This window comes from Vulpes vulpes, chromosome 6 (assembly GCF_048418805.1).
Source record: "Vulpes vulpes isolate BD-2025 chromosome 6, VulVul3, whole genome shotgun sequence".
Taxonomy (NCBI): domain Eukaryota; kingdom Metazoa; phylum Chordata; class Mammalia; order Carnivora; family Canidae; genus Vulpes; species Vulpes vulpes.
In genome coordinates, this window is record NC_132785.1 from 65,852,279 (window position 1) to 65,870,978 (window position 18,700).

Genomic DNA, 18,700 nt, shown 5'->3' on the forward strand with positions numbered 1-18,700 from the left:
CAGGCAGGATGGAAGCTGCTGGCAGCCGCTGTGAACTGGCACCGTGCCGTGCTGCGGGGTGAAGCAGGATTTTAAAAGGGTTGCATAGCCAGGCGAAAGGTCAGGGAGGGAGGACAGGTGGGCGGGGAGGTCAGGAATGAGGAATTTTGCATCAGGCCGGCTCTGGCTCTGCAAAATCGTTTTATATGTAATTCCAGGATTTTCAAAAGCAAAACAAAGGAAAATCCGTCTTCCGCACCACCCTGTTGAGGGCCGTGAGTGCATCCACGTTTACAGAACAAAGCAAGAGTCACCTTGTGGGTGGGATGTGCTCTGGTCTCATGTCCCTTGAGTCTTTACAGGTCTCTGATAATGGCCCACCTGGGGCATTTACTGGTTTTAGTGACCCTTGGAAATACCGTCACCTGCCTAGCCGTGCCCAGAAGGGCAAGAAGGTGTCCAGAAGCGATTTCAGGGCCACCTAGGAGCACAGCTCAGCTCTCCTCTCCCTGCCAGTTTGTGCCTGCCTGTGTGAACGTGCAGACGTATGACCAGCCAGCACCCAGGCTCACCTCCACCGGGGGAAGAGGCACGCCGAACGACTATCAGCAGAAATAACACTCAAACATTTGCATTCCTGTCAAATTTATTTCTGGTATTTTTCTCCCCACTCTTTTTCTCTCTACCTCCCTCACTGCCCGCCCTCAATCTGTTTGTGTAGGCAGATGATGATTATGATGGGTCAATAGTTTTTCCTAAGCATGTCCTCGCTGACAGCAAGGGGGAAGGCATCACTGATTTTTCTTTTTTTAAAATAGCACTTAGCATGTGAATCCTTTCCCCCAAATTGAGAATTAGTTGTGGTATGATTGCTAACAAATACACAGCATATTAAGAAAAAGTCATCTCTGCAAGGCAATGGTTTTATAATTGGTTTGCAAGAACTGGTGCCTTTAACTACATAATTAACTTCAGGCTGCTTTCTTCATCTAGCCAAGCTACCTTTCTATCCTTTCTTTTCTGAAAACTAGAGACCCCAGTCTTGCCCTTCCACCCAAGAAACATGTCAAAGTCCTGTCTGCTTTAAAGGGACATGTCCAGGCCAAGCCAGGGGGCTGCTCTGGACAGTGTCACCCAAGTCACTTTCCTTGAACACAAAAGGGTGATGCGGTAGTTATTTCTATAAAAATAAATTGAAATAACTTGATCAAGTCTTCTTTCCAATTTAACAGGACACGAAACTAGTTTGCTGAATGAGGGCACATGTTGTAATGAATATTTGAGTTGAGCACATCCCCAGTATCAGCAGAAAGGGAACTGTTCATTGGCTTAAGTCCTTTGCCCATGAGAAGAAAAACAAAAAAACCCCCAAAACAAACAAACAAACAAACAAACAAAAAACAACCCTCTTGCTGGATAGAAGCTCATTGTCTAAATTAGGGTTAGCCTTTTTGTCTTTTTTATGTTTCAAGTTTTCCCATTAGGACACATATAAGGAAATGCTATCATTATGCCAATCCTAGCTCTTAGGTCTTTGGTAGGCACACAAGATGTTCCCAGCACAATCAAAAGCATGATGATGCCTGCCTATTGGGTCGTGTTTTACAGATATGACAAATAATTGAGAGAAACAAATTTTCATCACAGAGTTAAAATATTTAATGACAAAATTAGAGTTAACGGTAATTGTGAATCATAGAGCAGGTGTTACTTATCTCTGAAAGAAACAAAAATTATATTTGACATCCTAGAGAAACTTCTGAAGAATAACTGTATAACAGACAGCAGCGGTGTCACGATTCTAAAAATGAAAAGCAAAACCTATCTTTATTATCTCTTATTGAGGGCATTCTGTAAATATTTTTACATAAATGCACAATTTTTGTTAGCCACAAAAGTAGTAGTATTAAGACAGATTTCACTGTAATTGCAAGTCTAACACAATCTTTATTTTTTCAGAGCTTAAAAAAAGTTAACTACTGATCTTGTTACATTTTACAAATACATTCTTTAATATGAAACATTAACCTGAATAACTGTATACATCCTGTACGCAGATATCTAATACTAGTGAGGAATACTACAGCTACGTTCCAGGAAGAAGTGGTAATACTGGGAAGCTTCTTTTCGCTACGTGTGGTCAGCACAACTGAAGTCCTTCACAGAGATGGAGTATCCCGAAAACTTGTAATGAAGTGCAGAAGTGAAAACAAAAAATTAGCTGTCTTCTAGCAGCTTCACCAAATGAATTGGTCCCAAAGAACGTGACATTTTAGCGATTTGCTTTAAGTTACACTGTGTTAATATTTTTGTTTTGCAGCACCTTCTACAAAAGGATAGCAAAGAACTTCACATGTATCATCATGGGGCAGCTCTGTAAGAGGTCAGGAGGTGGAGGAAAGCCAGGGGCTTGCTGTTCTGGCCTGGTTGGGGTGGAGGGAGGCCTGGGTGGGGTGTTGACCCAGGGGAGGTCGAGGGTGTGGCCACTGCACGGAAGCAAATCAACAGAGGGAGCTAACAGGTGTTTTTCTAGTCCACGCTATTTCCAGTAGGACTGACATCTAAAAGGATGAACAGAGTGAAACAAGAGGGCAAGATGTGAGGAGTAGCTGTCACAATTCTACCAAGGGAGGAAGAATCTCAAATTTCACAGTATGCTTATGACCTCAGCCTCTGCTACTTTAGAAGCAGCTCTGCAAACACCCTTGTTAGATAGTTGGCAACAGATTTTATTTTTGAGTTTGGCCAGTTGTCAGGCGGTTTGAGACTTACCCTTTCAATTATTTATACCAACTATGTCTCTGAAGCTAGAATCCAGTTTCAGAAGATGAATATATCTGTATGTATGTGTGTTTTCTGACCTGAGGTCTGCAAACAAAACCCATTTGGAGTGGTATTTTGGATTTTTCTTAGAAATTATAAATGCTTCTCATGGTACTCATCAGATAGATAGCAAGTTCCTTGCTGCTTTGACTTTTCTAGACACTGAAAGAAAAGTACAAAATATTATAGTAAACTTATATGGTTTACCATATTAATTTTACAGAGTTTTCTTGAACTGGATCATCCTCCTAAGCGGATTCAGAAATTTGTCTCCAGTAAATCCCATCTCCCTTTTGACATGTACTAAGATAATTTTTTCCCCCTATAGCCCAACTTTGTCTCCCAGGAAATACTTTATCAGGAGAACTTACGCTATTTAAGTCAGCATAAATAATCCTAAAGTCCTCTGCTGCTGTTAAGAGGCTACAGTGCTGGTGGAAGGGGAGGAGGGCGGGTGTTGGAGGGGAATGGGTGACGGGCACTGAGGCGGACACTTGACGGGATGAGCACTGGGTGTTTTTCTGTATGTTGGTAAATTGAACACCAATAAAAATTAATTAAAAAAAAATAAAGAGGCTACAGTGCACATGGACTCAGGCGGCTCAATGGGTAGGAAGGAACAGAAAGGGGTCAATTCAGGCAGCTTAAAAATCAATGCGCTACAGCAAGAGGCTGAGACTGCGTCTGGGATGTGCAGCTTGCCTCCTTGTTTCACGAAGACAAAAAGCATAGCTTTTATGTTTAGCATTTAACCCTCAAAGAAAGAAAACTCCCAGACTCTAAACCCAGCAGTCTCTGGAATAATCCAAGATCAGGAGGCGTGGGAGCCAACTTTATTCATTCTGACTGCAGGGTAAAGGCTTCACGACCATGTTTTATGTCAGACCGGGCAAGCTGCAATCACCATGAAATCCAATTTGTCAAGACACCCACACCTGAAATTACACTAAATAAATAGACAGCAAATAACATCAGAACCTTCAAAAATCAGATACCAAGAAACTGAAGGCCATCTCCCAAGGATAGGGCGAGGGTGCTTCTAAAATAGGCATGACTTTGTAAAAAGAAAAGTGTAGTATCTTTTCACATTATCATTTACACAGACCTGTATCTGGACAAATCAATTCTTGATAAAAATCCAGGCTCTTTTTGATATTGGCTGCCATAATTGGGGACAATGACAAAAGAAAGAGACATCCCCCAAATGCACAGAGGGTTTTAAATAGGCTTTTCCTTACATCTTTGATCTCTAGTTTTTACCCTTCCTATGATAACTGCAAATAATCAGCATGGAAACAAGTACTGGAAGTATTTAGACTGTAGCTCAGAAAGTAGATTTCTATCTGTTATTCTGATTTTTTTTTTTGAATGCTGGTGATGGCTCATGCAAAAGATTACTACATAAAAGCAAAATCTAAGACTGCCATTTCCCCTGATAAATCTGATTGTTTTCCAAAACACAGGCTTATGTTTCAAGATATAGAATCTTAACCTTCAAATTAAGAGTGGCTAGGAGACAGAGAAACAGTAACAATGTTACTGCAGCTTTGATTTCCAACCAGGAGCAATAACATCTGCTGTCACCATATGGAAAGGTCTTCGGCCTAATATCACATTTTTAAAAAAGTAATCTCTACACCTAAAGTGGGGCTTGAACTCGTGACCCCAAGATCAAGAGTCGCATGCTCTTCTAACTGAGCCAGCCAGGCACCCCTGTGGCTTAATATTAAGAAAACTACAACGACATGTTGTCAGTTTAGACCCAGCTCAGCATATCAGTTGGTCCAAATTTCATATTCAAACTACTGAGAAAAAAAATGAAAAAGAAGAGAAGACACGTATGAAGATACACATACAGATAGTGGAAAAAAAAAACCAACCAAAAACCAAACAAAGCTGATGCCACTGCAGCGTTTCTTAGCACAGTCATTAGTGAAATGTGTAGACACAACATTTTTTCTTTCATATTAATGTCTGAAAAGGAAAAGCAAAAAAAAAAAAAAAAATCTAAATGTCCATAAACGGCAAAAAAAAAAAAAAAAAAAAAAAAAAAAAAAAAAAAAGAAGAAGAAGAAGAAGAAGAAGAAGAAGAAGCAAGCAGAGGTCCGGAATTCTTGTATAAACTGCTGAGCAGACTCTTCCATTCCTCTTGAGAGGAGCATCACTGAGGTGGGCAGTTTCTCAACATTTGTGCTTCATGGCAAGCTAAGGAAACAGAGGGATGGCAAAGTTAGGCATTATTAGCATCGGGGAGAACTGGCCGTGCGGCTCCCCTCCCCAGATCCGCGATGAGAGGCAGCACCGAGATTCTCCTTGCTGTGGCCGCCGCCAGTGTATTCCCAGGGCATCTAGTGGGTGTGCAACATTTTCCCCAAGAGCCCACTGAGCACGCCTTTCCCATTCCTTCCTGATGTGAGTCCACTGGTGAAGGCATCCTGGGGGCGGGGGGGGGGGGCACTGTTAGCTTCCCGCAGTCCCGCGCCGCAGGGCCGATGAACAGCCCCGCAGGCCCAGGCCAGCGGGCGACCGACGACATAGGGATAGAACCAAGCGCTCTGGGCTCCCGGGTTACTAGTGATCCAGGAAAGCCAGCGCCCCTCAAATGTAAGTATTCACTGATATCTCATAAAGTATTAAAAATCAGCTGTAGAAAGACAACTGCCATTCATCCACCTCCTCAATATCCAGCCTGGACCTTCCACCCCGTCGAAAGCCCTGGATGCTTAAGTGGTGTTACTGACGAGGGCTGAACACGAGACCCAGTCCAGACCTTCCTTCGTTGCCCCTCCTGCCGGCGTTTGCCAAACGTGGCGAGCTGCCGTGTGAGACCCTCATCGGTGGGAACACTGATACCACGGTACCATTTAGTAGCTCCCCGAGCCCAGCCAGAGCCCACGATGATATACTTAAGGAAACAACAGGCAGGTGTGGAACATAAAGTTAAATCCGACTTTGCTTTTCTTAATCCCTTCCAAGGAGCCCATACACTGTGGTGGACCTGAGGGCAGAGCTGAGCCTGAATTGTAATTCCTCAGGTGTCTAGAGTCTGGCATTAGGGATTAACCACTGGGGTTGGGACGGGGAGAAGAGGACAGGGTCCCGCCATTCGGAACGGCTTTGAGCAAACAGCAGGTGATTCCCTGCAGGCACCTGCTATGTAGAAAGCCCTGTCATCTGCTTCATGGCCAGGTTCCTGGTCCTTGAAGAATTAGCCAGGGATCCCCCTGATTCCACACAGTCGTGCTGTCCATCACCCTGGCCAGTGTCAGTGATCCATTTCTCCAGTGTCACCCAGAGCGATCTGAGGCTCCCCTTCCTTTTCCTTGGTGTCCTCCAGAACAGAGTCATCACCCTGTGGCTGCCACCTCAGCTAGGCCCACTGCAACAGCCACAAACATTTCCCCTGCAGCTGGGGCGCTGGGCCATGTGATGGAGAGGGGACTGCTGGACCTAGTCCTTGCGTTGCTAAAATTCACCTCAGCTGAAAGAGCTCCTTGAGCCCCTCCTCCTGGGGGAGCCAACCTAACCGGGAGGCCCAGGCCGCTGCCCTGCTCAGGGCTGTGGGTTTTTGCTAAGAAAGGTTCAGGTGGCCAATAACTCCTGACCTCCAAGGGTTTACAGTCCAGGAGACGCGGGGGGTGGAGATGGCAGAGCCAGGGCCCCCCTTCTGGTCTGTTCCACCAGGGGGCGTCACACGCGGCATGGGCTCCACTTCTTGCCCCGTCTCTAGTTTTAGTACATTATTTACAACGGGGACCATTCAAATCCACACGGGGCTGTTAGCGTTGTGCATAATGAATACCAAACATAAATATTTGATCAGTGCTGCTGTCCTGTTATTCACTGAGCTGTTAACCTTCAGCTAATGGGCTTGTGCCAGTTCACCCCCAGTCATTAATCTTCAGCAACAATTGTACTACTGCCTGTACGAGGCCCTCGTTGCCGCGTGTCTGGGCTGGCGCTAAGCGGAGCCCCGGCCAGGTGGGGCTGTGGCCAACTCAGCAGCGCAGAAATACGACTGGATTGGGTATCTTACTATTTGAAGTGTCTCTGCAGAGAGTGGCAGTCATTTCCATGTTGCCTAGGGTTTTGTTGTTGTTGTTTGTTGTTTTTAAAAATTCTCTGGGAGTTAGAAGTTTTGGAATAGGGAAGGCGGGCTGCTGTTGCTTCTCTGCTGCAAATTTGCTGCATGACCTTGAGCTCTAAAGTCACAACTGCTCCGTACCTCAGTCTCCTCATGTTTATAATTATCACCTCCCACTCAAATGCTTATGGATCAGTTTAGATGTCAGAGTTCCTACAAAAGAGGAGATTAAAATTTCCTTCTGGTGTATTTTGCTTTCTGAATATGTCATGGAAAGCTTTCTGTTTCAAAGCTATGTAAATGACTCCATCTAAATAGTAACAAAGCATCTCTCACATTTGGGGGCAGTTTTAAGGGACCTGGACTCTTGAAGTCCCTTCTGGTTCAGGGATCCAAAGGAAGCAGGTGACCATAGTAGGGACAGAGGCCACCACTCCTTGCCAGTGAGGGAAATGCCACTTACCACTCCCTCCCCTAGAAACATTAGCTTGTACAAAACAGGGCAGATCATTGTTCATTTCTGTGAGAAATGTCATCTGAGGATGCCTAGGTGTGGGTGCTGCTCTTGCCTGCTGACTCACTGCTTGTGGCGGGTGTCATACCATGGCATACTCTGCAATGTTGTGCTTTTCGGGGCAGGGAAAGGAAAGTGAGCAGGCCTGCTCTCTGGCTGAGCTGTACTGCCCTAAGGTCTGAGGTGGTGCCAAGCCCACAGCTCAGGAAGGAACTATGCTTCCTCAAGGCAGGCTGAACAGAGCTTGGGGGAGGGCTGTGCAGGAGCATTTTCTATCTGCTCTCCTGGACACAAGCATTCACATGTCTTGCGGGCCGGGTTGTGCAAAGGTGATCCATCAGTAATGTACCTGGGTCACTGCAGGAGTCCTGGGAAGTTAGATCCTTTTTCCTGCAACGGGGAAGGGAGTCCCACACTCTCTGGTTGGGGTCATGTGCCCTTAACTGGGGAGCATGGGGGAATCGTCACTTGATCTTGCTGTTGTCGCTCAGGGTGCTAACATGTACCCTGTGTCTCAACTTGTAAACACAGCCCACTGTTTATGAATCAACAGAGCTGTCTGTCTGGGGGTGGAGGGGTGGGTTCCACCTCTGAACGCTCTCCTCACCAGCAGGTCTGGTGGGTAGGGGCTGGGCCACTGAAATGACATCTTCACAGTCAGGCCATGCCAGTGGCTTTAAATCAGGAGTCTTAGTCCCTGGAAAAATAGTCATGCCTTATCTAAAGAGGTCAACCTCCTCCTTAGGAATACTGCCAATACTGGTGATTCATAAGCACACATCCCAGTTGTAGAAAACCATGTCTGGCCAGGACAGCATCCAGCTCACACTCCCTCGAACACACTAACAGACACCAGCAACTCCTTCATCTCCCCCTTAGAACACCCCCAGGGCAGGGAAACCAAAACAAGGGCAGACTGTCCTCTCCTTCTTCCATCTCTACTGAAAACAGGCCACTGGCTGGCAGTGGTCAAGGCCAGAGGCCTCTTTGCCTTTGATGGTCTAATCAGCTTCTGTTCTGACAGCCTTGATTCAAGGGTTGTTTTGTGTTTAGAAAGTACCAGCATTTAGCAGGAGCCTTGCCTACCCAACTTGTGGTGGTGGTGGTGGTGGGGGGGGGGTGGGGGCGGGAACAAACTCTTTACCACCAATCCCTCCCCATCCCTTTGTTGGGATCCTCTATCACATTTCTCCATTCCCCTACAATGCTTGTTGTGTGACTGAATGGGGCAGGTTCAAGAGAACCATTTTCATGGAAATAGTTATGACCTGTGGTAATTTAGATTTATATATGCCAGGTATTGTGATAACAGATTTATAGGTTTGAATTCATTCAATTCTCTCTCAAGGCCCTAAGAGACAGGCCCTGTTATTAATTAGCCTCATTTTACTGAGAAGGGAATTGGGGCTTAGAGAAATTAGGCACTTGCTCAAGGTCAGTGGGATGGATATCAAACACAAGACCTTAACCACACCATCCCGCCTTCCCAAGCTCCTAGCAAACTTGGCCACCACATCAGGGAAACAGGGTGACTGGGGTCAAGAATCATGGCCATCTGGTCAGGTTATCCAACCCAGTGTTTGTACAGCGTCCTCCGAGGGGGACGCCCACATGGATGACCTCCAGGTATTGTCTACTCCATCTTGGGAAGAGCGATGGTAACCTGGTTCATGACTTAATCATCTGCCTAAACTCTGGTCTTAGCAGAATCTTATCAGTGCACTGCTGGATGGTCTATTCTGTGTGGTGAGGCACAAAAGAGATACACCCGTGCTATCGTCCCTCCCAGACTTGAAGACAATTACAAAATTATTCCCTTTGGCTTTCTCTTCCCCATATCAACACTTTGAATGTTTCTCCAGACTTCCACCTGCCCCCCCCCCCCCCCACCAAGTCACAACATTTTGCTGTTGTTATCAGTGAAGCTGGGGGTGGAGGGGAATTCTGGCATTTCCATGTCATCATTTTTGCTGTGTCACAAAGGCTGGAGGAGGGATGTTAAATGTGAACCTTCAGGAAATCTTAAACCTGAGCTCCCTCTTTCTGTGACAAGCAAGGGTCTGGTCTCCAGCAGGACCACCTGCATTTTCAGCCAGATCTGGCCAATTCTCCTCCAGGGAAGCCCACATGGGCCCCCCAGGGTGGGGGCAGGGGTGCAGGAAGACCCCGTGGTGACAGAGGGCCAAAGACACAAGGAGCCGGGTCTGTGCGAGGGGGATGCAGGACAGGAAGGCAGGAAGCATCCCGGGGATTCAGATCCACCATTGGTCCTGGGCCTGAGCCCCTGAGAGAGACCAGCTGGCCTCAGCTGGGGAGACTTTTCTTGTTACTTGTCAGTCAGGTTGTCCATTCTCGTTTCTGCAGCAGAAATGGGGTTTTCTGTTGAAGCAAGTTAATTTTTGCCCCAAAGGTCACCTGAAAAGCATATCTGAGAGGACAGATTGTGAGCCGGAGATGCCAACAGTTATCAGCAGGGGTTGTGTCTGGAAACCTAAATTCTAATCACTAGCCAGACAACTGCCCTTTGACCTGAAACATAAGATCAGTAATAAATCCTCTTTATCACCTGACCAACGGGGCTGCTCTTTCCTTTGGTTTGTGGCTGCCTCAGAGAACCAGCTGCCAATAAAAACTCCCCTTTCCCCTTCTGAAAGGCACACTCTTAGGGAGTGTGTGAATGTGCACGTGTGTGCCTGTGGTCACATGGGAAATGCCGTGACCTGAATTCAGAGCAGGGAGGAACCTTGCGGGCAGCTCTGCACGAGTCAGGTCAGCCTCAGAGATCCAAGGCCCCTTGCAGAGGGCAGCCGGCCCTGAGATGCCCTGCGTCCTGGGACTAGAGCTTGCTTTTCATACAGCGAAGAGATAAAAACACAGGATGCTGGGCTCATGACCATGACCGGAAAAGGACGGCAAGGAAAAGCAAGTATGAGCAGCCCAAAGTCCTTTTTCCAGCACTAGCCATAGGAGGAGAGATATTCTTAGATTTGACCTCCTCTGCTCCCCATCCTGTTCCCTGAAACTTGAGCCCTCACAGTCTGGCCAAGAACTAAAGATGTTCCACATCTCCCAAAGATCCAGATCCAAGGTCAGAGACAGAGATAAAGATGTTGGAAAGGAGAGAAATGAAGGAACAGGTACAAGAAGAAACCCTTCACGATTCTGGTACTTATTAAAGCAGCAGGTTGTATTGGGGAGGGGGTGTAAAGGGGCTTGATTTTGATTTTGTATCTCCCACCATGGGAAACACACTGAAGTAAGTCTCTTGGGGTGAAGCTCCCTGAGCACCCGGAGGCGGACCTCTGCCCCTCTGCAGGACCCACCTTGTGAGCAGTTTCCGCGAACTGCTGGGCGCTGTTCTTCATGTCTTCCGTCTTCTCCTCAGCTCGGCCTAACCGCTCCCCACGCTCATTCAAGGCCTGGCTTGCTTTCTGTACGGCGCTGGTCACGCTGTCGGCTGCCGAGTGGAGGATGCTGTTTCCTGAAGAAGCACAAGCAAGGGCATCAGAGGCTGTCTCGGCTGACCTCCAGCGACTGAGCCCTGTGAGGGCTGAGCACCTGCAAGTGCAAGGCGGGTCCCTATAGAGAAGCCTTGAGGATCTAGGCACGTGTCACTATTTCTCTGATCTCACCTGACTGTGCACATGCAGGAAGAGTACCCACAGCCTGCACAACCTTCATGACTTGGGCAAAAGCTGACGGCTACTCTTGCATCCCCTTCCTGGCACAGCCCTCACTCCATTCTACTGCCATTCTGTTTGGTGAGGGCCCAAAGGATAGGGGCCATCTGGATTTAGGACTTGGCTTGCGAAGGTAAATAGAAAGCCTGACAAGTTCATAGAATAAGACGAGTTCAGTGAGACCTATCTGGATCTTCCGTGCTTTTCCTCTTGACCTGGGTTTTAGGTGAAAACCCACACGAAAAGGGGGCACAGAACTTTCCCAGAGAGAATGCTCTGTATTCCTTTCAACTCCTCCCTTCCATTTTACCCTGTCATGACTAGATGCACAGCTTCATGTAAGGAGCTGTGGATCGATCTCAAAGTTCAGGGGAGATGTGCCAGCTCCCAACCTTGAATCCTGAGCTATGGCTTGGTTGGTTGGTCCTCCCTGCCTCTGATCTCCAAGTTTATGAAATATGGGGCTTCAATACTATACTTAGCCAGGAGGTAGAAAATGGAGACAGACGCCAGCCGTAGAAGAAACTGAGCACCTTTAGATTCACAAGAAATTGAAAACCATCACATTTCAAAGAGTTACACATCCCTGACATCCCATTTGCCAGGACTGGAAAACAGAATTCAACAGTGAAGAACTGGCAGATGCATAACCCACTGAGAACCAGCGACTTGCAAAATGACAACCCTAGAAAATTTATAGCTGTATTTTGTTAACACTGAGTAGAAGATATTTAATGGCATTTTATGTAATAGCTTTATGTCTTTGAATAAGTTTATTACATCGTTTAACTTTGTACTTGGGATGGATACATCTACCACAGACAGCTTTTAATAGAATGTAATTTCCCCTGGTCTTAGCTGTAAAGGCTTCCTGATTTCTCCTCTGTGGGAAAAGCCTGTGGTTTGTGGAACAGAATCTCAGGCAAAGAAAGTGCCTGGCCCCCAGGAAGGATTTTGTAAATTGTTCACCATTTTTCTTCTTTAGGAGTGGATTTTTAAGGCCTTCCACTATGTGCTAAGGCAAGGAGAACAGGGGTAGTAGCTGAGTATTACTCAGTTGTAGTAAGCCCTCCATGAGCCAGGATAAATCAACACAGATTGATAGCAGAGATGGGGCTCTGGAGGAAACTGGTTGAATACAAGGGCTGGAATGGAAGGTCTAGGTCTTTAGAAGGGTCCTGGAGGAGGGGAAATTTTGGTCCCCCTCTACTTTCAAATCACATTCATGACTACGATAATAGCCTATGTTAGACCACTGCTGAACATGTGAAGAGCATTTTGCAATCTTAAGCACCTTGACAAATGCTATCTCGTTTGACTGTCCCACAAATTCTATTGAGAAGACTGAGTGTAGTTGAGGTTAAGTGGCTTGTGCAAGGTCATATCCCTAGGGAAGTGGCATGGTCAGCACTGTGGAACCTGACTTTCCAATGACTTGTCCTTATTCTGTACCTTCCTCTTTGCAGATATGGTGTAGGCTGTGGGAAGCACTATAAGAAGACAGAACTGTGAGCAGACCAACAGAGGCAGATTTTGACAGATTATTTCCCAAAGTAATGCCTGATTATTTCTGTCCTTAAGATATCCCTTTTGGTCAGTGAAGAGTTCTTACCCATGCTGCATTGTAAGTCAAGTGGTCTCGAGAAGAAAGAGGCCAGTGGGATGGAATGAGAGGATGGAAGGGACTGGAAGGTGCAGAGGAGTGGGGGGAGCACACTAACATTTCATCCTTTTCTTGCTTCCTTTCACATACCTAGTGCTTAGCCACCAGAGGCTAGGGAAAATATGGGGCAGGGAATCTGCAACTTCATATCCAGGAATAGCTGCATTAAACCAAAGGGATTTTAGAATTAGCTACCATAAAGTGAGGAGGGCACATAACCAGAACTTGTCGTTTCCCATCAAGACTGCCCCTCATGATGTCCTCTGAGTTAGACACATCTGTGTTTCTGGAATGAACCTGCTACGCATAAGTCATACTGTTTTCTTGTCATGACTTCCTTAGCCTTGTACAAGTCAGGTCACACTGCATCCAGTTTTACGGGATACCGTTTAACCAACAGGCATTATAACTAAAAAAGAACCAAATGTTGTCTTCACTATTCAAAGATGACACGGATGGCCACAATCAATAGAAAGTCCACCTCCAGTTATTTTCAGACATGAGGATGAATTTGAACAAATCTCAGGGCCTTAGTTGAAATGGCCTCTCTCTCCTGGTTTCAATTCTAACCATATTTCAGGCTCAGTGAAGTCTCATCAGCTTTATCAAGCTTCAGGTCAACCCCATACTCTCCTTCCTCTCAGCTCCATAAGAACTGTCTATATCCTTCCTAGGCACTTACTCAAGGATAGTCATGGGCAACGTTTCTACCTCATTTCTTCATCTGTAGATGTGATTACTTTCCAGCCAGCTTATAAATTCCAAGGGCACCATCTCATATGTTGGCCATTTCCTAAATCTTGAATCTTTCTCCTCTTCCCTTGGGTTTCCTGCTTGCTTACTTTCTTCTGAGATCTTGCTAAAGCTGTAGTTCTGGACGTTCTGTCCTTGACCCTCTTTTCTCTCTCTTCTACAGACTCTTCCTAGGTCAATTTTACTCAAGTCATGGCTTCTGTGACCGAATTCTGTCTTTTGCTCTCTTGTGCTGCTAAGCTCCGGATCTGTATGTTTTCTTACTTGACAACTCTACATGAGTGTGTTTTCTTACTTGAACAACTCCAGGTGAATGACCCAAAGTCAACTGGAATTCTGTATGCCTAAACCTGATCCCACTGTCTTTCCCTCCACCTCAGCCTTTCCTTTGGGGTCCTCAGCTCAGTGAAAACCCCCATTATCTTCCCAGCTCCTCAGTTCGGAAATCTGGGGTTCTAGTATACATCCTCCCTTTTACTTCATACAACTAAAGCTCACCTTCTACACAGCTCTCTACTTTCTGTTCTTTTCACCATCTTCACTGTTTCTGTGTTGACCTAGGTCCTCCTGCTTTCAGAATTAAAGCAATAGCCTTTTGTCTAGCTCTCCCCACACCTTTTTTGGTTCATCTTTCACACTTCATGCTAAATTTTTAAAAAGGTGAATCTGTTACCATCTCCCACTCAAGATAAAATTGAAACTTTTGCCTTCATACTGCTACCTCTGCCTGGAAACCTGTTTTTTATCTTAGCCTTCCTAAATGGCTCCTTCAATACACTTCAAACTCCCTCTTAGAAAACCCTGTCATGTCTAGCCCACCCTACACCTGACTGCCATTAACATACACATTATCTTGTATCTATTTCAAATGGTGCATTTATGGGGCACCTAGGTGGCTCAGTCGGTTAAGTGTCCAACTCTTGATTTCAGCTCAGGTCATGATTTTAGGGTCATGGGATTGAGCCCCATGTCACTGGGCTCAGTGATGCATAGGGAGTCTGCTTGAGATTCTCTCCCTCCCTCTCCCTTGGCTCTTCCCCCTGCTCATATGAGAATGTGCATGCATTCTCTCTAAAATAAAAAAAAAACTATCTACAAATGGTGCATTTACTTCATGCACATAATTGTTGGCCATCCAGGGTGAACTCCCTGAGGGCAGGGACTATGCCTTTTTCATTTCTGTATTCCTGATCCATGGCACACAGCAGACACTTAATAAATGTTGGTTGGCTGAGAGGCAGGAAGTATATATCATCCTTTTTATGATTTTTTCATGGCTTAGCAGAGGGTTGGACACATAACTGATGCTGTCACATGATCTAACTAAGTCCTGAAATTCTAAACTTGCCAAGTGACTAAGGAATTAGTCTGTGTCTAATGGAGTTAGTTATCTCATCTAGTGATTATGCCAGGAATTTAATGAGTTAAATAAAAAACAAAATGTAGGGGAGCCTAGGTGGTGCAGTTGGTTAGGCAATGGACTCTTAGTTTTGGCTCAGGTTGTAATCTCAGGGTGGTGAGATTGGGCCCCACGTCAGGCTCCACACTCAGCTCAAGAGTCTGCTTGAGATTCTTTCTCCCTCTGTCCCTCCTGCTTGTGCTCTCTCTCTCAAATAAATAAATCTTAAAAAAAAAAAGAAATAAAATCATGTAATATTCGATTGTTTAGGCATAATTTATATTTATGGTACATTTTATTTTAGTAATTTTTCTGCATGTGTTTCTCTAAGACATGGCTGAGACCATAGTATATATATTTAGTTTTACACCCTATGGTGGGCACTACCCCATGTCATTAAAAATTCTTTAAAAATACTGTTATAATGGCTGTATAACACTACTGTAATTTATTTGACACTCCCTTTTAGATATTGGGTATGTTTCCAAAAATTTTGTTTTTTAAAATGAGGTTGCAGTGACAAAATGAATTATTGCATTTACACACACATGATCTTTGCCCACATCTCTGACTATTCCTAGAAGTGAAACTGCTGATTCAAAAAATATACACATTTTTGAGGCTCTTGACACATGATGAAAATTGCTTCCCAGAAAGATTCACTCAACTTTCAACACTATTCATTTGAGTGCACACTATGTGCCGGGCTCTGCTGTATTGAAACAAATGGCAGAATGACTTTGAGGGAGTGATTTAATGTCTCTGATCTTCAATTTCCTCATCTAAAAATGAGGGTCATGCCATCTATGGTGTGGCTGTTGTGGAAATGAAGATGAAATGTATACAAAGTGCCTATAGGAGCTCAATGGATATTTGTCTCTCCACCTCCCTAAGACCATATTTGCTCTCTTGTAACTTTGGAAAAATGGCACAATCCCATCCAACTCCATTGCATGTCTCCCTCTCTACTCTCCTATTTTGCAGCTAAGTGTCTTGAGGCTCACAGAAGACACTTCTTAGGTGTCTTTGTACACCTGCTGTGTGTAGCTCAGTGTGTTGCTCTGAGAGGCAGCTGAGCACAGGCTCACTAAAGTATGCTTTACTCAAAAGCTGGGGACCATCATATTGTGTTGAGTTAAACCTGGAAATGAAACAGTCTCCCAAGGCGGATAGAATAGTAATTCTCTCTAAATGGACAGGAAGCATATTAATACCCAAATTTATTTGAGTAGTCTGAGAAACAGGCTGTCAACCACAGCAAATAAAGTCAATTGCCTTTTAAATTATAGTGTCTGGAGAGTAGAGACCAGTCTTACTTCATTAATGTTGCATTTACATCAGTTCCACTTGATATGTGCTTTTAAAATATATATGCTGGCATCTCTTGTCTTGATGCTGCATCTTTTATGTTAAGTGATTGAGCAGACTACTGAGCTAAAGCTATAACGTGAGATAAAGCAGTAACTGTATTCAGTCACTGTTTGAAAACATAATTAAAAGAAACTTAAATGTATAAGAAAGCGAGGAAAAAAGAATAAGGTGTATTGTAAAGCAAGAATACAAAAGAGGAGGAGGAAAGATTTTCAAAAGAGCACAAAACATGCCAACAGCTCAAACATCAATGTAATTTCTTTATATTGTCCTAGATTTCAGCTTGTATCTTGGTAATCAAAATTCCCAATTCAATAGCTAAGAAAGAGGCAACTTCAGGAATTTTCAGCAGCTACTTCCTCTATCAAATATCTGTATCTCCATATCTACCTATATCTTTATATCTGTATCTATAAAGATTATATATATATATATATATATATATATATATATATATATACATAAAATACAAAATACTCATCTTGTTGGAAAAAAGGAAAATAAAAAAAAATAAATGATCAATAAATATATGCCAATCTATACTCAGTGCTAAGTAAGCATGCTCAGGTCAGAGCACTGTTTTAAAACTGAATAGTTTCTGGGCATCTAGGTGGCTCAGTAGGTTGAGCATCTATAACTCTTGGTTTTAACTCAGGTCATGTCTCAGGGTCCTGGGATCATGCCCCACATCAGGCTCTATGCTTAGCCTTGAGTCTGCTTGTCTCCTTCTCTCTCTGCCCCTCCTTCCACTTTCTTTCTAACAAATAAAAATATACAAAATCTTTTAAAAAATCCCAAATAGTTTTTTAATAGTTTTGCTTGGACTATTTCTACTCTATGGTCAATTTAGCCACTTAGGAAGAACTGTACAATAATGCCCCATGTATCCAAACTAATTTAAAGGAAAACCAATTATAGAAAAAATGTAACATAGATTTGTGTTCTAATACAATAAACTCACAAAAATTGGCAGGGAGATTCATTATGTGGTTAATAGGTTAGGAATGCTGGAAATTCTCATAGTGTCTGTCCAAAGTGTTTAGTAATAATTTATTCACTAAGTAGCTTAAATAGTCCCTGTTCTATTCTTGCCAATGATATTACTATGTTTTAGCGAATCTATTTTCATGGATGGGCCTAAGGTACTCTTAAGGCTGGTCCAGTATTAGTGACATTCAAATGAACCTTCCTGGCCACAATTCTATGGGATTCACTCAAGTTGCTTTTTCCTTTCCTTTTTTGGCTTCCAATTTTCACTGATCAGTGTCTTTACACTAGAGGATATATCAGCAAAAGAAAAGTCACATGGAAACTAGGTTGCCTGCCTGCCAGGTCCTTTCTCAGATCTAAAGCCACTCTGAATCACTTATAGACTACCCTGCTTCCAGAGAGGAGGGACAGTAGTTGACCCTTGCTTGGTAACCTGGATGCTTTCTAGGAGGTTCTGCTTAGGACTGTGACTTGCACTAAGCACTTTAGAAATGAATATAATTTAAATAACAGTGAAGATATTAACTTCTACAAACAGAGTAATTAAATGCAAAGGCCTACCTGGTGAAACAAGTTGGTTCTTAATTCGCAGACTCCATTAATTATCTGTGAGCTTGAGTAAATTACAGAGTTCCACATTATTGTGACTAATCAATACTAATCACATTGCTGCATCTCAATGTTGGACCACCTCGAGGATCCTCTAATGGAGATTCTCCCCAAAGTTTAAATTTCATTTGTACTTTTGTAGTAAAGACTAATCAGACAAATTCTGTTACAAATCCAGGCAATTTTATGTAAAACCTTTCTAAAAGGAAGAGTTGTTAACCCACGCTGGGCAAAGATACGGTATGCCTCTCAGCCGGTTACTTACAGAACCAGCTGCTATTCACTGAATGTCTGTTATGTGCAGGTACTGTGGTAAATTGTCAAATTCCTCAAAGGAATATTTTCTTATCCTATTTTACAGTTGAGGAAATGAGTGTTCAAGAAGGTAGAGTAGCTTACCTAATATCACCCAGATTTTGATCCCAAAACTCTTTTAAAAAATACTTTTAAGAATAGTATACACTTAAAAAAAAAAGAATAGTATACACTTAAACTGTACCACACAATAATCTGATATACACAATGAAATAATTATTACAATCAAGCTAATTAACCTGCCCATCCTGGATTTTTTTTCCTTTCCTTTTTTTCCTTTGGTGAGAGCACCTGCAATCTACTTTTAGCAAATTTCTAATATTCAATACAGTATTATTAACCAGTCATCATGCTGTGCATTAGATCTCTAGAATTATTCATCCTATATAACTTCACTTTTGTATCCAGAGGACCAATATCTATTTCCCCCATCTCCCTGCCCAGGGAAGTGAAACAGAAAGAAAAAACTACATGATCTCGCTTATACGGGGAAGCTAAAAAAGTCAAATACATAGAAACT

At 43.9% G+C, this 18,700-nt stretch overlaps 1 protein-coding gene across 3 annotated transcripts in view; it reads right to left on the minus strand.

The window, feature by feature from the left end:
- Window positions 1–1,614: 1,614 nt before the first annotated feature.
- Window positions 1,615–18,700, minus strand: part of STXBP6 (syntaxin binding protein 6) — a 239,256-nt gene continuing 222,170 nt past the window's right edge. For all 3 annotated transcript variants that reach the window (XM_072761296.1, XM_072761297.1, XM_026007645.2), the window contains 2 exons: window positions 10,724–10,881; window positions 1,615–5,007 (listed from right to left, as the gene is read on the minus strand). In XM_072761296.1, coding sequence (XP_072617397.1) covers window positions 4,984–5,007; window positions 10,724–10,881 — 182 coding nt within the window. In that variant the 3' untranslated portion in view covers window positions 1,615–4,983. The remainder of the gene's footprint in view (window positions 5,008–10,723; window positions 10,882–18,700) is intronic.